The sequence below is a fragment of the Protopterus annectens genome, chromosome 3.part0, assembly GCF_019279795.1.
Source record: "Protopterus annectens isolate FY-2018-M chromosome 3.part0, PAN1.0, whole genome shotgun sequence".
Classification (NCBI taxonomy): domain Eukaryota; kingdom Metazoa; phylum Chordata; order Ceratodontiformes; family Protopteridae; genus Protopterus; species Protopterus annectens.
The window spans coordinates 507,101,782-507,118,660 of NC_056731.1; the positions used below are offsets into that span (position 1 = coordinate 507,101,782).

Consider the following 16,879-nt stretch of genomic DNA (forward strand, 5'->3'; position numbering starts at 1 on the left):
CCCTTCTGCCTGAAGTGACGGCCAGAAGGAAAGCAGTCTTCCAGGAGAGAAATTTTAGCTCTGCTGAAGAGGCTGGTTCAAAAGGGGGCAGGGTGAGCTTTTCCAACCCAATGTTAAGGTTCCAAGCTGGGGTTGGTGCTCTTCTGGGTGGATTCAAGTTGCTAGCCCCTCTTAGGAACTGCTTGATCAGACAGTATAAGAAAAGGGGTTGCTCAGTGGAGAAATGAGCAGAGATAGCAGAGGCATGAATTTTAATAGAGAAAAAAGAAAGACCACTGTGTAGCAGGTCAACTAAGTAATCCAGGATGAGACGGAGGGAGGGCTGTGCTGTATTGGCTCCCTTAGCCTGAATCCAGGTAGAGAACCTTTTCCATTTGTCAGAAAAAGATTTTCTAGTGCTTGGGCATCTGGCCTCATGTATAACATCTAGAACCTGTTTACTGAGGTTGGCAGACTGATCGGGGGTTATGGGATAAGCCAAGCTGCCAAACTGAGGGTCTGCAATTGGGGATGCATAAATTCTCATTCCTTCTGGGTCAGGCAGGTTGGCATCTGAGTGAGATGCCATGGTGGCAGTGGGGACAGGCTGCACAGCAGTGGGTACCAGTGCTGGCGAGGCCAGTCTGGAGCAATAAGAATTGTCCTTGGTTTTTCCTCCTTTATTTTCAGCAGTATCCTGGGGAAGAGAGGTAGTAGAGGAAATGCATAGACCGATAGATTGACCCAGGGGAAGGACAGGGCATCCACTTTCCAAGTCATGCAGTGATGCTCCCTGATGCAGAACTTTCTGAGCTGATGGTTGGTGTGGGAGGCAAAGGGGTCGACCTTCGGGATGCCCCATTTCTGAGTTATTAGGGTGAAGGCTCTTTTGTTGAGCTGCCACTCATGTGGGTCCAGAAGATTTCTGCTTAAGTGGTCTGCAAGAGAGTTTAGAGAACCTGTTAGGAATTGTGCTAACAGGTGAAGTTGTATTGCAGGGGTTGTGTGCCAAAGGGTCATGGCCAGCCTGCATAGAGGGTAGGAGTGAGTCCCTCCCTGCTTGTTAATATACCACATCACAGTGGTGCTGTCTGTTTTGATAAGGAGAGCCCCTGGAGAGAGAGAGAAGGGGCTTGAAAGCTGTCAAGGAGTGCTGGACAGGTATAATCTCTTTTTGGTTGATGTGCAGATAGATTTGCTGTGGGCTTCATTGGCCCTGTATGCACCTGCCGTCCAGGTGTGCACCCCCAGGGATAGTCTGATGTGTCTGTGGTGAGGGTCTGGGTGGCAGGGGGTGGTCAGAAAGGTAGTCCCTTGTTGTGGGAGCATGCTGTTGCCTACCAGAGAAATTCCTTTGTGAGGCAAGGTATCATGTCTTTAAGTCTCTCCAGGTCTTGAGAGTGCTGACACCAAATACTTTTTAGGTACCACTGAAGGTTCCTCATATGCAATCTGGCATATGGAATGAGTAGAATGCAAGATGCCATGAACCCCTGAGCTTGCAGGATTTTCCTTGCAGATAACTGGGGTCTGGTGGCTAGTTGAGAGAAGTAGGCTGTCAGGAAAGTTTGCTTTTCTGGTGTAAGGAATGCCATCTGGGATGCTGTGTCCAGGTTTGCTCCCAGGATTATAATCCTTTGGGTGGGTACCCGTTTGTATTTCTTTTCATTGATTCTGTACCCTAGGGAGGTTAGTAGGGACTTTATAAAGGCCAGGTGCATGAGCAACTTTTCCAGGCTGTCTGCCTGAATTAGGCAGTCGTCTAAGTATGGTTAAATCTGGATATACCTTTTTCTGCAAAAGGCAATGGCCGGAGCCAGACATTTTGTGAAAACTCTGGGAGCAGTACATAAGCCAAAGGGAAGTGCAGAAAACTGAAAGTGCAGAGATCCTGCCCTGAAACGGAGATATTTCCTGCATAATTCCCTGATAGGAGTGTGAAGGTAGGCCTCTTTTAGGTCTAGGGTGGCTAGCCAAGCATCCTTGGAGAGCATGGGTAGCAGCTGCTGGAGGGTGAGCATTTTGAATTTTGGTATCACCAGGAAGGTGTTTAGAATGGATAGATCGAGGATGGGGTGCCAGGTGCCCCCCTTTTCTGGGTACCAGAAAAAGTCTGGAGTAGAAACCTTAGCCTTTCTGATCTGCAGGAACGTGCTCTATTGGCCTCATAGAGAGCAGGGAAAGGACTTGCTTTTGCACCTCTGCCCACTGGTTTGGCGGTAGATCTGGGAACCCTTTTGGAGTTGGAAGGGTGTGGAAAGAAAATCTGTATCCCTGGGACACTATGTTGAGAACCCAGCGGTCATTGGTAATGGTAGCCCAGGTGCTTGCGTGAATGGAGAGTTTTCCTCCTAGAGGTAAGTGAGGGTGGGGTAGGAGAGTCATTGTGAATTCTTACCATAAGGGGGTGGTTTAGAACTTCCTGTTTTTGAAGTGGAGGAAGTCCACTTTTTAGATCTCTGCATTCCCTGTGGCTGCTGTCTGGGGGGTCTGCTTCCATGGAGTCTAGGTTGAACTGACCTGGTGGGAGCAGGAAAGGACCAGTGCTTGGAGGGGCAATGCCTGCTGAACCTGGGTGGCTGGACCTGTAAGAAATCCGTAATTGTCTGCATAGATTTTGCTTTTTCTTCCATCTTTTTTAAGACCTCTTCTGCCTTAGTGCCAAATAAGTTGTCTTTGTGCAAGGGGGCATCCAACAATTTATATTTAACATGGTCCGGCAAGGGCTGTTCCTTAAGCCATGACTGGCTTCTAAGGACAGAACTGGTGACTGCTGCCCAGAAAAAGCTTCTAGGGTGTCAAAACCACACTGCAAGGTGTGTTTAGTTATTTGACTTGCAGAATGCTTTAACTCTTGTAATTCTTTAGATTCTGCACAAGCAGGAAAAGAAGACATTTTTTGTTTGAGGAATTCAAGGGTATGTTGCTGAAATTTTAGCATATGGAACTGGTAATTTAGTGCCCTGATAGCAAGAGTAGCTGAGGTGTATACTTTTTTTACCCCATCTGTCTAGTGCTCGGAAATCCCTATCTGAGGGGATGGGATTCTTAGCAGAGGTTGCTTTAATTCCTTTAGGCCCTTGAGAAATTACCTCAGGGTCAGCAGTACGATTTTTAAAAATAGATTTGTGTGAGTCAGGGACTCTGTAATACCTGTCTGGTTTTCTGGGTGCAGAAGAGAGGGTGTCAGGAGTCAAACTGGATTCCAGGAAAACATCCTCCGCAACAACCAGGACTGTGGGAATGGTCAGGGTTCTGTGCTGTGGAAGATCTAAGAATTCCCTGAGTCTCTTTTTAGACTGAGGGTAGTCCTTACTTTCCCAATGGAAATGCTCCCTTAAGGTATGAAGGGTTTCCCCAAAGGAAAAGTCCTCTGGGGGAGAGGCTGAAGGAATGGAATCTTCTGCATCAGAATCTTCATAAGCAGAGAAGGGTTATATGTCTTCATATTCAGATGCATCAGAGTCACCAGACTCCAGTTCAGACAAAACTACAGGGGACAGACCTCTTTCTTTTGAAAGGGGTAGCTTGGCCTCCCCTGATCAGCATGATAAGATCTTCCGCCATTTTAAGCATTTGAGACAAGGAAGCAGCTGCCTGAGATTGGGTCGTCGGTTTCTTCGGTGTGGTTCATACCCTGGGCCTAAGAAACTTAGTAGTTTTCGAAAGAATGATAGATGCAAAAGAAGTTGTCGGTTTGTGTCGAGAATTGGTAGTGCGAAGGACATCCTCGGAAGCCGGTGCCTGCTCAGCGGCTCTAGACCCATCCAAGGGAGAGACAACTGCAGGATCCTTAGTCGAAGAAGAGTTTCGCAGCATACCGGACTCCAAAAGGGTCTCAGAAGCAGCCTGCGAATCCATAGAAGCTGTCATCAGGGGCTGTGAAAGCTCCTCACTGAGGACCGGAGAACTGACAACTAGCTTAACGGAAGTGTTGTCAGTAGGTTTGGACCTGTGGGGTCTGTCTCTGTCTTTATCTTTATGTTTTTCAGAAGATCTGCTGTCGGATGGCTTACCAAAGCCATACCGGAATTCGAGAACTGTAAGAGATGATATCTAGCTACAACAAGGGCCCAACGATGTATAGCTCTGGCGTTGAACAAAGCACAGAAGTGACAGCAGGGGACGTCATGGTCTGGGCCTAAGCAAGTGACGCAGTAAGAATGAAAGTCTCGGCGTGGTATCTGCTTTCCACAGGCGAGACAATTGTTAACTTTTTCTGACATCGGTTAGTGCAAGAAATAAGGATCCCCAATGGGGTATTTAGCTTTAGAAGACTTCAGCTTCAATTTGGAAGATGAAACTCAGGTAGCAGCCGACTGGCACTCATGCGAACAGCTTCTGCTTCGGGCTCTGTGGCAAGACAGACTGATGTAATGGCATCAGCTGCCTTACTTTATACTACTGATGGCCTGATGTCAGTCCTGAAGTGACAGCAACTGACAGAAATACTAAGCCTCGGGTATTCAGGCCGGCCGAGGGCTACCCTGGCAGAGATAACCCAAATGTGATGACTGCAACAGTGAAACACAAAGAACATCTGTACATGTATATGCACATCCAAGTGTAGAATATAATCACCCTTGTTGCTGAAGTTAGGGAAGAAGATGGGCAGATGGATGGTTTGATTGATATTGATTTGAGAAAACTCTGGGAAGAAAAGAGGAGTTGGTACACAGACAGACTCTGTCTTTGTGGAAAATCAAATAAAGATATTGACAACAAAGCTTGGATCTCTGAAATTCTTCTTGCAGATGTAATTGCCACTAGAAATATGGTTTTCCAGGACAGAAACTTAATATCACAAGACACTGCAGGTTCAAATGATGGTTGAACAATAGAACACAGCACTAGATTGAGGTCCCATGGAGGAGAGGGATCTCTGTAAGGTGGTCTTAACAATAGAGTCCCTTTTAGAATGGCTTTGCAAATTTTGTGGGAAATTAGCGACAAGTTATCCTAGCTGCTAACTGAACCTTAACTATAGAGGCAGATGCTGTATCACTAAAAAGCTGAGCCACCAAATCTAAGAAAGTGAACAGGGGCTGTAATAGGATCTACATTGCATTGCTGAGCTCAAATTACAAATCCCTTCCATTTACTTTTGTAAAGTTTTTGGGTGAATGATTTATGAGATAACAAAATATGTCTGACTGGTGAGGACAGCATAGGTTGTCTGGCAATTAACGGAACTGGAGAAACCAAGTCGTTAGCTTGAGATTGTGAAGACTTGGCTGAGTCATTCTTGTTGGATGTGACAGCAACTCTGGAAAGCTTTTCAGAATCCAGGGTTCTTCAGAAGATGAGGCCAGAGAAAGGGAAACCAAATTTGGCAAGGCCAGAATGGGGCAATGAGGATTAGTATTCTCTTCAATCTGTTTGCTTTCTGAAGGAATTTTGGGATTAAGGGGAATGTGGGAAAGGCGTAAAATAGATTGAGGGGGGTCAATCATGAGTGACAGCATCCCTCGGAGACTCCCTTTGTGGGGAGATTAGGGAAAAGTAGTTGCTGCATTTGTTGTTTAGGGGGGAAGCAAAATGGTCGCAACAAGGTTGGCCACATCTGCAGAAAATGTCTTCCACAACCTTTGGGTTGAGGGACCAATCTTGAGGCATGAGAATAGATCTGCTCAACTTGCTCACGATCACGTTGGACTTAACCGGAATGTGAGTTGCTATGAGAAAGTGTTTTGATGAGATCACCCACTGCCACACCCTGAGGGCTTCTCGACATAGAGGGTAAGATCTGGTTCCCCATTGGTGATTTATGTACAAGACCACTTACGTGTTGTCTGACTGAAATGCAACCGTCCCCAGAGGAAGAGTAGCTTGGAATGCTTGCAACACTAGAAGCACTGCTCTCTTCTCCAGGACACTGATGTGCAGATTCACCTTGTCTGCAGACCAGGTTCCTTGAACTATCCTCCCCAGATAATGACCCCCCCCCCAATCTGGAAGGCATCCATGGTTATCGAGGCCTGCGGCTGTGGGTGAACAAAGGGTCAACCTTGTAACAATTGTTCTGACTGCATCCACCATAAGAGGGTGAGGCAGGGAATGATGAACAATCGACCACTGAGCAGCTAAAAGCCACTGTAGTATCCTCATGTGGAATCTGGCAATGGGACTAACACTATTGCCACAGCCATCAATTCTAAAGCTTGAAGAACATGACAAGCAGCTACCTTCCCATTTCGAAGCAACCTGTTCATTTGTCACCTGATTGCTAATACTTTCGATGTTGGAAGTCTGGCAATCATCTGAGTAGTGTCCAAAAATGCTCCAATGAATTCCAAGGTTTGTAGAGGCTCCAGATGTGATTGCTGGTAGTTTATTGTGACACCTAATTCTGTACAAATCTGAAGAACTTAGGTTCTGTGCATTTAACAGCAGATGCCTGGTTGGGGAGGGGAAGAGCCAGTCATCTAGATAAGGAAACACCCGGATTCCTTGTTGCCTCAGGTGAACTACAACCACTGCCATACATTTGGTGAACACTCTGAGGGCTGTTGTGAGACCATACGGCAGTGCTCTGAACTGAAAATGGCTGGCTCCCAACCAGACATGTAAGTATCTTCTGCAGTGCATGTTCATCTTTATATGGTAGTATGCACCATGAAGATCTACTGAGCACATCCAATTGTCCTTCTCCAGGAATGGAAGTATGGACTGAACTGTGACCATTCGGAACTTGTTGCATTGAACTGACTTGTTTAGTTTGCTGAGATCCAGAATCAGTCTCCAGTACCCTGTTTTCTTTAGGACTACAGAAGAACATTGAGTAAGTTCTAAATCCTCTCTGGTCTATGAGGACCTCTTGGATGACTCTTTTTCTAGCAGTTTTTGAATCTGAACAACTGCCTGCTCCCTTTGACTGAGTGGAACATCTGGGATTCTATTGATGAGGGGAGGTGATTGATTGAAGGGGATCTGATAACCTCTGGATATAATCCTCTGCACCCACCAATTGGAAGTTAGGTTTTGCCAGGCTCTTCAGTGCAGGGATAGTTGACCCCCAATTGCCTCCAGAGGTGGACAATCAGTCCTCCTTTCAGGAGCGCTGGAAGGGCTTCCCGAAAAAGGCTTCTCGGGAACCCTGGTTCTGCAGGCCTCCTCTGCCACAAGGGCAGCATCTATCTTTATTATTACCCCCCCAGGGGAAAAATGTCCATGTGTGCCCTGGTAAGAACTCTGAGTTTTCATAAACCACATCTTTCTGCTTCCTCTTTGACCTTTTGAATAGGGTCTCTAGGGTACAGAAAAACATATGCCCACAGTAGACAGAGTCTTACCTTCCTTCTCACACCTGGAAAGGTTATTCGTAACTTTAGGTCCAAAAAGAGAAGAACCATCAAATGGGGTGTTGACAAAGGAAGACTTGAAGGGCTCAGCAAAGTCATATAGTCACATCAAGGCATGTCTCCTCATGGAGATGCCAGAACCTGCTGCCCTACTTGTCCCTTCGGCTGTATGTGCAATAAGCCTCATGAAATAGTTAGCTATAGAATGTAGGGTCACTAGCTGGGAAGCTACCTTTTGCTGTACCCCCTCAGCTACTGCTCCTTCCAGGGTATCAAATAACTCCTTAATCAAATCCCTTTGTAACATAGCAAAATGGGAAAGATAGTTTAGCAATCACAAAGAAAAAGTTACGGAAGAGAAAACATACTTCCCACATCTATCCACCGCCCCAGAATTTTTATTCAGAGGGTAGACAGTAGAGCTCTTATCTGAGAGTTCCTTTTTGGTTGCTCCTGCCAAGACCATGGTATCTACTGCAACACTCTTAGTCTAGAAGGCTTTATCGGATGGAGCTGTAATTATCTTGTTTGGTCTCTGGGGAACAGGCTCGATGGAATCTGGGGTCTCCCACGCATGCCGAGAGATCATACCTATGAGCTCACCGGTTGGCGGAGTCACCCAGGAGGAAGATGGGTAAGAACCAGAAGCTGCCAGGTACACAGACTCCTCAAGAGAAGGATTACTGGACTGCCAGCCAACTCTCTGTTTCATGATATCACAAATCTCCCCAAAGAATACATCCTCAAGGAAGTGACAGTGGGACCCTTCTGCTTCATCGAGGTTGGTGTCTTCCGTGGCAGACTCCTCATTGGAATACAAATGTTTCCTCTTACAAAGTGTCTTCCAAGGAACCTCTTCAGTGGGAGACTCAGGAGAGGTATCTGATGAGACAGGGGACCCCTCTGGGTATCCTGGTGCTCTGGGTTTCGCAGTCACAGTGGAGCGTCCTTGTTGGAAGAAGTATGTATGGAATCCAGATGGGACTGAGGATCCAAATGGGGAGAAACCCTTTTAGTTGCAGTGGCAGCTATCACCCTTCTCCAAGGCCCCAAAGGCTGACTGCTCTCCGCAGAGGACTCCGGCCCCGAACAGACATGCTTACAAGATGAAGCCTCTTCCAGTCCCGAAGACAGCTCACCCTGGGTAGAAGCGGGAGCAAAGTTCACCTGCACAGAAGTTCCAAGATGCATCAACTGCTCTGACAACTTGGGAGTCAAATGCTCTCGAAGACTGCGAGGGTCACTGCACCTCCGGATGCTCTCCAGATCTGAGAAAGCTGAAGAGCTCAGTGCAAAGACCTGATCCGAAGATGATGTTCTTGGATCTGACCTACAGGCGTATCAGATCTGAGGGCTCTGAAACTTGCTCTGAAGTCAGAGGAGGATCCAGAGGGGAAGTAGTAGACTTAAGAAGCCCGGGAACAAAGTGGCTCAAGGTCAACGGTCATTTGGTTATAAGCTGCACCCACAGAATCTTCTGCATCAAACGCTCCACATGATCCTTAGTAAGGGTCCTGGTTGAACCAGAAGAGGAGCCAGACTAGGACTTCAGCCTAGACAGAAAAGGTGATGGCAGTCTGGAAGGAACAGTATCAAATGTTGGAGAGTACCTAGTTTGCGGGAGAGTCATAATTGGTTTAAATGGGCTCTTCTTTGGATCCCAGTACCAATGGAATTGGCCCATCCTTACCAGATAGTTTTGGAGCCGGGTCCTACTTGGTAGTAGCCAGTGCCGATGGCCCAGACAGATCTTTTTCAGTATGTTTAGAAGTTTTGGTCTTTGAGTCCAAGATATCTGACTGAGCCGAAGAATGTCTCTTCTTGCCCTTATCACTAGATTTCATGGAAAGGGAAGTAGCTGGACTAGACTGAGCTGACTTTGATTTTGAAATGGAAGGCTTAACTGGAGTAGCGGAAATGGCCTCTTCAAAAACTGAGGGAAGTATCCATTTCAAGATAAGCCTATTTCATCTTTCAACCAATGCTCGATGGTTGAAAGAGTGGCATATAGAGCAGTCTTCTTGTAAGTGGAGAGGCCCTAAACAGTAAACGCACAAAGAGTGCGAATCACTAAATACATTTTGTTCACTTTTTAAAGCCAGCAGGCTTGTCGTGTTTGTCCGACATAGTTAAATGAAGCCAGACACACAAAAAGGGAAAAGAAGCAAAAGACCTTTTTTCTTTTCTTTTTTTTTTTGGCAGAGAAAGGACAAGGAAGGAAAACCTAATGATAGTATTTAAGGTTACCTAAAAGGTATAGGAGGGAAGGGAAGTACCGTAATAAAAAATAATTACAGAGACGGCGGGAGAGACAAAGAGAGATAGAGAGAAGTAACTTAATAAAACAGTGGTTTCTAATAGAAAGATGAAACTAAGTACAAGGGGAGAAAAAAGGATTAAATATGAGAATTGAAAGGCTAGAAAATATGAGAAAAAGACAGTAATTTAAGGAATACAACCTGACGATCCAAGAGCTCAATGGAAGGACCACGTCTTTGTGAAGCAGCAGGTGAGATCTAGGGGGGAACATGGAGAGATGCATTGTGGGTAAGGGGAGCTATCCAAGAGCTTCTTTGGTAGCCATGAGCTTAGTAATGGCAGAGTTGGATCTGATGATTGGATCAGTACCCCATTTGTGAGGACGAGATGAAAAAAATTGACAATATCAGATCTCTTGGTATTGTAGCATCTCAGCCAACTTGTTACATCACACTACAGTGCTTTTTTTCTGCTTGCTGGGCATCTATGTCAATTGGTTTTAGTATATTCCAGTGACACATGGCCTCATACTGCTCTTTGTCTAATACACCAAATGGTTTACTACATTATAGTATAAGCATCAATACTTTTTCCTGTGTCACCTGGTATTACAACCAATATTCTGGTAATGTAGTATCCTGGTAATCTGTCTGTACTGGTTTCTGTTCTGAGATTCTGTTGTCAAGCTTGCTGTCTTCTCTTTATACTATGGTACCCTGGCATTCTAATTTTTCTAGTAATTCTGTTTTTTCTGTGATTCTGTTGTTAAGCCTGCTTCTCTTACACTGAATATCTGTGCATCAGATTTCTAACACTCATCCTGGTGTACCCCACTGCAATGTGTGCGCCACCTTGTGCTGCATAATTTGTAAAATCCTCTTTCTCAAATCACTCCTTGTATACCCTACCTCTGTGGGAAACTGCATATAGTATACAAGCACTGTGAGGAACCCCATAAGGTATTCAGTCATGTTGCTACTTTTTAGGCATGTAGTACTTACCTAAATCTCATTTACTATGGAATGGTTATCTACACCTACTCCTTCTATTGCCCATGTGTTAGCATTAGGCACCATAAGGCAATGCAGTAACTACCTTATATACATTGACAACCACTTACTGCTACCCTATGCATAAACCATCTCTGAGAGGTGTACATATAATGTTAGATTGGAGGTAGGGTCTTCTAGAAAGGATGTCAGTGAACAGCATTCTCCCCCCCTACTACTATCCAGCACTACAGTAAAGTTGACAGTGGACTACATACATATCTGTGTAATCACCAAAATACGGTGGTAGCACTGCAAAACACATCCTCTTTACTGCCTATCACTTGTTCAGACCTTCCAGTGATTGGGGTGGGGGGGTGCCATATCTGTTTTCATCCAAACCTCATCACTTCATGACAAATCCATTATGATAATAATATAGAACTCCAGTAAGTAAATCACTGCAAATTACAGAACCCCCTCTACGTCTCCTCACTGTCTATAACACTTAACCTAAACCAACTTGCAACCCTAGTCATTGAACCAAACACAATCATCCAAGATGACTTCAACTAATCCTCTATTAACTGGCAAATAAAAAAAGAAATAACAAATATGCACAGTTTTTCCCAAATTTCAATATATCCAGTTCATGCATTACAGCACACCCTCTCTCACTAGAGACACAAATCTCTATTCAATCTTCCCATGAATACTACACTTATTTGAGTTTGATTAGCAGCTCAGGCAACTGATGGAACCAGACACAGAAAGAAATAATGGGACTGCCTATCTAGGTAGTTAGGGACTGCTCTAAGCTCTGTCTGATGAGCTCTGGTGGAGGCTGGGACTCAGAGAATTTAGGGGGAGGCCTGGACTGGGAGTTGGAAACCACGGTGTAGGTGTGACCTCTCCACTCAAAACAGGGGGGGTGTCAGGCACGTGCTCATGGTAGCCCTCTCATTGCCTCCCGGCCTACACAAAAGCATAACTCATTGTCAACTTGAGGAGGTCAAGGATGTAAGCCATGTAACAAAGTCCTTACCAGCTGCAATATGATGGCTTTGTTTGTCCTGTTTTGCTCCACAGTGTGCCAGCAGGTGCATCCTCCCTGAAACATGACACAGAGTATGACTCAGCTCCATGTATGGGGTGATCTTCCTGATGAGACACCCTCTCAGTGGCTGGACACACTAAGGAGCTTGCTGGATGTATGGGAACTGTGGAAGTACAACACAGGGTACAAACATCAGGTCCTGAAGTCAGCAGTGATGGAAGGAATAAAATAAATGTATGCCATGGTCACATCAAACTGCCATGCTATCACATCTGCTCTTAAAACTGAAGTCTACAAGCATTGCCTTTATGGATTTCTTCTCTAAGGCGAAGCTCCTATTATATTAATCCTAAATTTAAAAATCTCCTTCTCCCTATGGGAAACCAGTCACCAAAGTTACTTCCTACACCAAAGACTTCTACACCCACCCGAACTCTTGCATAGCGGTATCTCTACCCATCCATCATAACTATTACAGCAAGGATAATTATAAACCCTCTGTTATGTTAGGAATCTGTAGAACAATACTCAATAATTTACTGTGCTGATCTCTGATTGTACTCATACTTCTCAACCGCTTAAGTGCAAGAAATCTGGACAAAGCCTGACAAAATGGGGGGACAAAGCCCCAAAAATAGGGACATATTTTACATATCACTGTTATAAACTTAGAACGTTATAGACAAAATGCAATAAAATACTATGGAGATAAATTCATGGCCGTAAAACGTCAGTAGTAAACAAACGCAAGAGAAATAAAGCGGTCGCAAAATGTATGGCTCTAAAAACATAAATGGTTTATTTTAATTAAATAAGGTAAGTGCTTTCACCACCTTCCTGGTGGCTTCCTCAGACCATTAATAAAATACAACGTATTCAAAACACACAAACTTGTTTGAATATGTTTTATTAATAGTCTGAGGAAGCCACCAAGAAGGTGATAAGCGCTTATTAAATTTAATTAAATAAACATGTCTGAATATGTTTTATTTTATTAATGGTCTGAGGAAACCACCAGGAAGGTGGTGAAAGTGCTTACCTTATTTAATTAAATAAACCGTTTACATTTTTAGAGCCGTACGTTTTGCGACCACTATTTCTCAAACTTAGAATGTTTCTAGAGTAAGAGGGCTTGTGTTATCATACATTTTTTAAAGGATTTGGAGTCTGAAACTCAAATGTATGTCATTATTTGGCGACTTCAATCCTCAGATCATCCCAGTGATTTGCCAGAAAACCACAAATTTTATGAGAAACAGTCCAAAAATATGAGGCGAAAATCTGGACATTCTGCGAAAATATGGACAGTTGAGAGTATGACTGTACTACCTTTTCAGATCCAACAAACATGACATGACTACTTGCAGTCAATTTTAGATTCATCAACTTATGGCTATTCGTTTTGTCAGTACAATTAATGTCCTAATGAAATAAAAATAAATGAAGTGTCTTGACAGTGAAAAGGTGTTTTTTTAACTCTGATTCCTACTGGTTTTACAATATGCAAGATATGAATAATCTCATCATACGCTGGTCACTGTTTTTGGAGAAAAGTTATCTTGTTACTGATAGTTAAGGGGTTAAAGTCACTGGAGAGACTGAGCAATTTGGTCACACTGTAACTCTTGTTCATGGGACAGACATGATGCTAGGTTCATGTGATGTTTTAAGCTACTAATATTTCTTTATCTTGGATGTGCATTATAAAAACATTTTCTTACCTCCTGGTGGAATGTCTTGGAAGTTCATTACAAAAACATTTTCTTACCTCCTGGTGGAAAAAGAAATCTCCAGGAAATCTTTCCAGAAAGGAAGAAAGTGAAAATATAGATTTCTTTCCTTGTACATCAGTGCCCTTGAGGTGCTCTGGGGAGGGGCTCAGAAAGGCATAGACAGCCTCGCTCTGGCACAGTGTCTCATCAGACAGCAGCTTCTGTGGACAGAAGACATGCACAGTGAATCTAAACCAGAACAACGCTTTGACAAAAAATTAAAAGTTAGGGATGAAGCTGTTTACCTTTTTTTTTACATATAATAAGCAGTTCATCTCAGTTAATACTTGCTGTTTAACATTTCCAGTGCTCAGTAAAAGTTAAACCATTAACAATTCTAATGCCTACACACACTTTATGCTATAGCACATTTGCACACTCGAAAGATTAAACAAGGTTCTGAACTTACTTGTGGCATTTTTTCACTTACCTACACATGCCACTAGCTGGAAGACAGGAATTAAAGTAGTTTTTTTTTTAAACAAACATCTGATGCTACATACCTTCAGTCTGCAGCTACAGACAAAACCTTAAAAACGAGGATTAATGAACTCCTTTGTACCAGGTAAGCCTCAAAATGGGCCTCCACCAAGCAGAAGTTGGTGTCATAATGCATCCTGATCCAGAGACCTCATACAAACAACTCCACTGCTACGATGCTAGTAGTGTGGTAAAAGCATGCGGCAACTGGAGATGCACCATTCTCAAACGTGTGCTGTCAGTGAAGGGTCAGTCACTGTATCCCAGATAAATGTAGCAGGCAGGTGTTCAAGTGGCTCTGCCAACAACTGAATTTATTACTGCTAAAGCCTTTATAATGACAGGACACAAGCAGACAGAATCCCATCTGATCTTTTGTTGCCCTCATAGTAAATGATACTCAGATCTACCACCCTGTCAACTCATGGACTACAGAATTGCAGCCTGTTGAATTTGGGTTGCTGAATGGAAACAATCTGACAGCTTGAAAAGTTACAAAAATGCCGTGTTTTTTGCACTGAACAAGTACCGCTGCACCGTCTGAGGTGGAGGCATGTGCTCCTCCATAGTCCCCTACTTTCATATTTTAACAACAACGTTCTGAAATGTTGGGGAAAATATATATAAAAAAATTAAAATAACAGACAAAATATTTAATTTTCCCTAGAGTATGTACTCTCTGGAGTTAAATTGCAAAAATGAGGGTGCAACCATGGGGTATTTTTTCTTCCTATAAAAGACAACAAAGAGTAGTTTGTTTTGCATATTACTACTTTCCAGTATATTGTGGTTGACAAATTGGGACACAATTGCCTGGTCAGCAAACAAAAATATCTGGTACTCTCACCCTCATACTCTAATGATATCTGGCCCCTCCATGAGCAACTGTCATTATGAGGAAACAGGCCATCTGTCCTCCTGTTCTACTGAGTACCTCACCTGTAATTACAGATTTACTGAAAAAGAGTCAATAATGGTCCCACTAAAATGTAAACCACTGCCCTCAGGACTAGGAGGCATCCAAACTTGTTCCTATGGGTAATTTCTGGATAACAGACAAAACACTGAAAATGGTCTAAGCTCCATAAAGTCTTTAAGAGTGAACAATCTAAAGGCAGCTTCCTATATCCAACTCATTAGCTTTTATAAAAATATATATCTCACATACAAAATCATGTTCAGTTATAAAATTTGTGCATGTGTGCATATATCTATGTGCTGACACACACACACACATGCACACTCTTGTGTATTGTGACAAAGCACAACTTGTAAGAGTGTTCTTCCTTTAACTCTAGGCTTGCCACCCCTCCGTTTTTTTTTCCGGACTATCAGGAAATCAAACTGATTCTCCGGTAGGTAGTCGGAAAAACAATTCAAAACTCCGGTTTCTGTTTCAAAAGGAAACAGACTATCGAGGTTGTAATTTAAACTTTTTTACTATTTTTTTACAAAAAAAGCATAATAAATCGGCGAAGCGCGAAAGAAAAAAAAAGAGAGGGCGTTGAGTGATGCTGTCAAAACATCACAAAATGTTGGGGGAGTTGGTTGGCGGGGTTAGGTTGGGGGACGTTAGGGCTAGCTTTGCTCCGTGGCGCTTTGTAGAAGGAGGTTTTAGTGGCAACAATTTAACTCTGGTAGAAATGGTGTAACTTGGCTTTCCTCAGCTCTGAGCAAACAGTTCAACAAAAAAGCAGTAGTTTCAACATAAATGGTGTAGGTTCTTAACAGGAGCATGAAAAATGGCTAACTGTATAAGCTTTAAGCTGCCCTAATATCAGTCTTGCTTATCCAAGTTTGTTTAAACACTTGTAGCATGCTAAAAAACAGGCAAAAGAAAAGTTATGCTTTGCAGTTGCCTTGCCATCTCATTTTTGTTGGAAGAAACAATATATATGACACCCTGTTAATGCCTTAATCTGATACACAGTTCTTCAAGCAGTTCTCTACAGTTCTGACACAACTTTTTTTAAAAAGAGAATTACAATGCTTTTCTCCAAAATGCAAGTCTTCATAGATCGCAGTCAGTGTTTCCAAAACCCATACAGACCAGCTCTGATTTAAACCACCAAAGCCTGGTGCTTACACACACTGCAGTGCTGCTTAATGGGAAGTCTTCCTTTTTACGGCAATACAGGCCAAGTAAAATCAATCATCTGGAGTTTACATACCTACTCTCACAAAGCAAACCCAGCTCTTTAACTCCATATGTTTTTAACAAACACTACAAGAAGTATCGTGCATTATGTTACACTGGTAATTTTTAAATTAACCTTAACTAAGGCTTTCAAGTTACAGTAATACTTCTGTATTCAAAATACATTTTTAATAAATGCAATTGTTCAGCCTTTAATGACAAGATCATATCTAGAACAGTCCTTGTATCTGTATTGTCTTCAACAGTCTCCCAAAATTTGGACACCTTCTCAAAACTATTTACTGTGGACATCTGATGACATCCCTTTCTGGGCAGTTCTTGTTGCACTACAACTTCACATAGAGACAAGGTTTCAGAAATCTCTCTTCACAACTTTTGGCCATCATAGTTCACACAGTCTCTTATCTTCAGGAATTGTGATAATTCAAGTGTTTTTTCTCTGCAACTCAAAGTATTTGTCTTGTACAAACATGAATCATTCCTTCTATGCAACTTTCCATCTCTTCTACAACTAACACATGATCTTGGTTCTGCAGGTTTACCAACAACTTCAATTACAGGCTACAAACTTTCCCCACAGCTTCTGTATTCTTATTCTGTTGGATTTTGCATAGTCTTCTGTGGTTTATACCACAATGGTATTTGTTTCTGCCATTTTTTGAACTTACTAGCATCAATAATATAGTTGAATCTTTTCCCCTTTCATGACTGAGCTGGTGAGAGGGAGTGCATCCCTGTAAAGAGATATTTGTATATTCCAAAACTGGAAAATGATCATTCTCAGAGCTTTTCTTACTACTACTCATGAGATTCTTCTCTGTTTAGATAGTGCTCTCTATTTGGTCCTGTTTGTCACAAGCAAATGGATTTGTTTTGACATTCCT

At 43.1% G+C, this 16,879-nt stretch overlaps 1 protein-coding gene across 1 annotated transcript in view; it reads right to left on the reverse strand.

Moving 5' to 3' along the window:
• Window positions 1-16,879, reverse strand: part of SNX25 (sorting nexin 25) — a 1,427,683-nt gene that overhangs the window by 209,414 nt on the left and 1,201,390 nt on the right. The window contains exon 14 of the mRNA XM_044064925.1: window positions 13,354-13,518. Within this exon, the coding sequence (XP_043920860.1) occupies window positions 13,354-13,518 (165 nt within the window). The remainder of the gene's footprint in view (window positions 1-13,353; window positions 13,519-16,879) is intronic.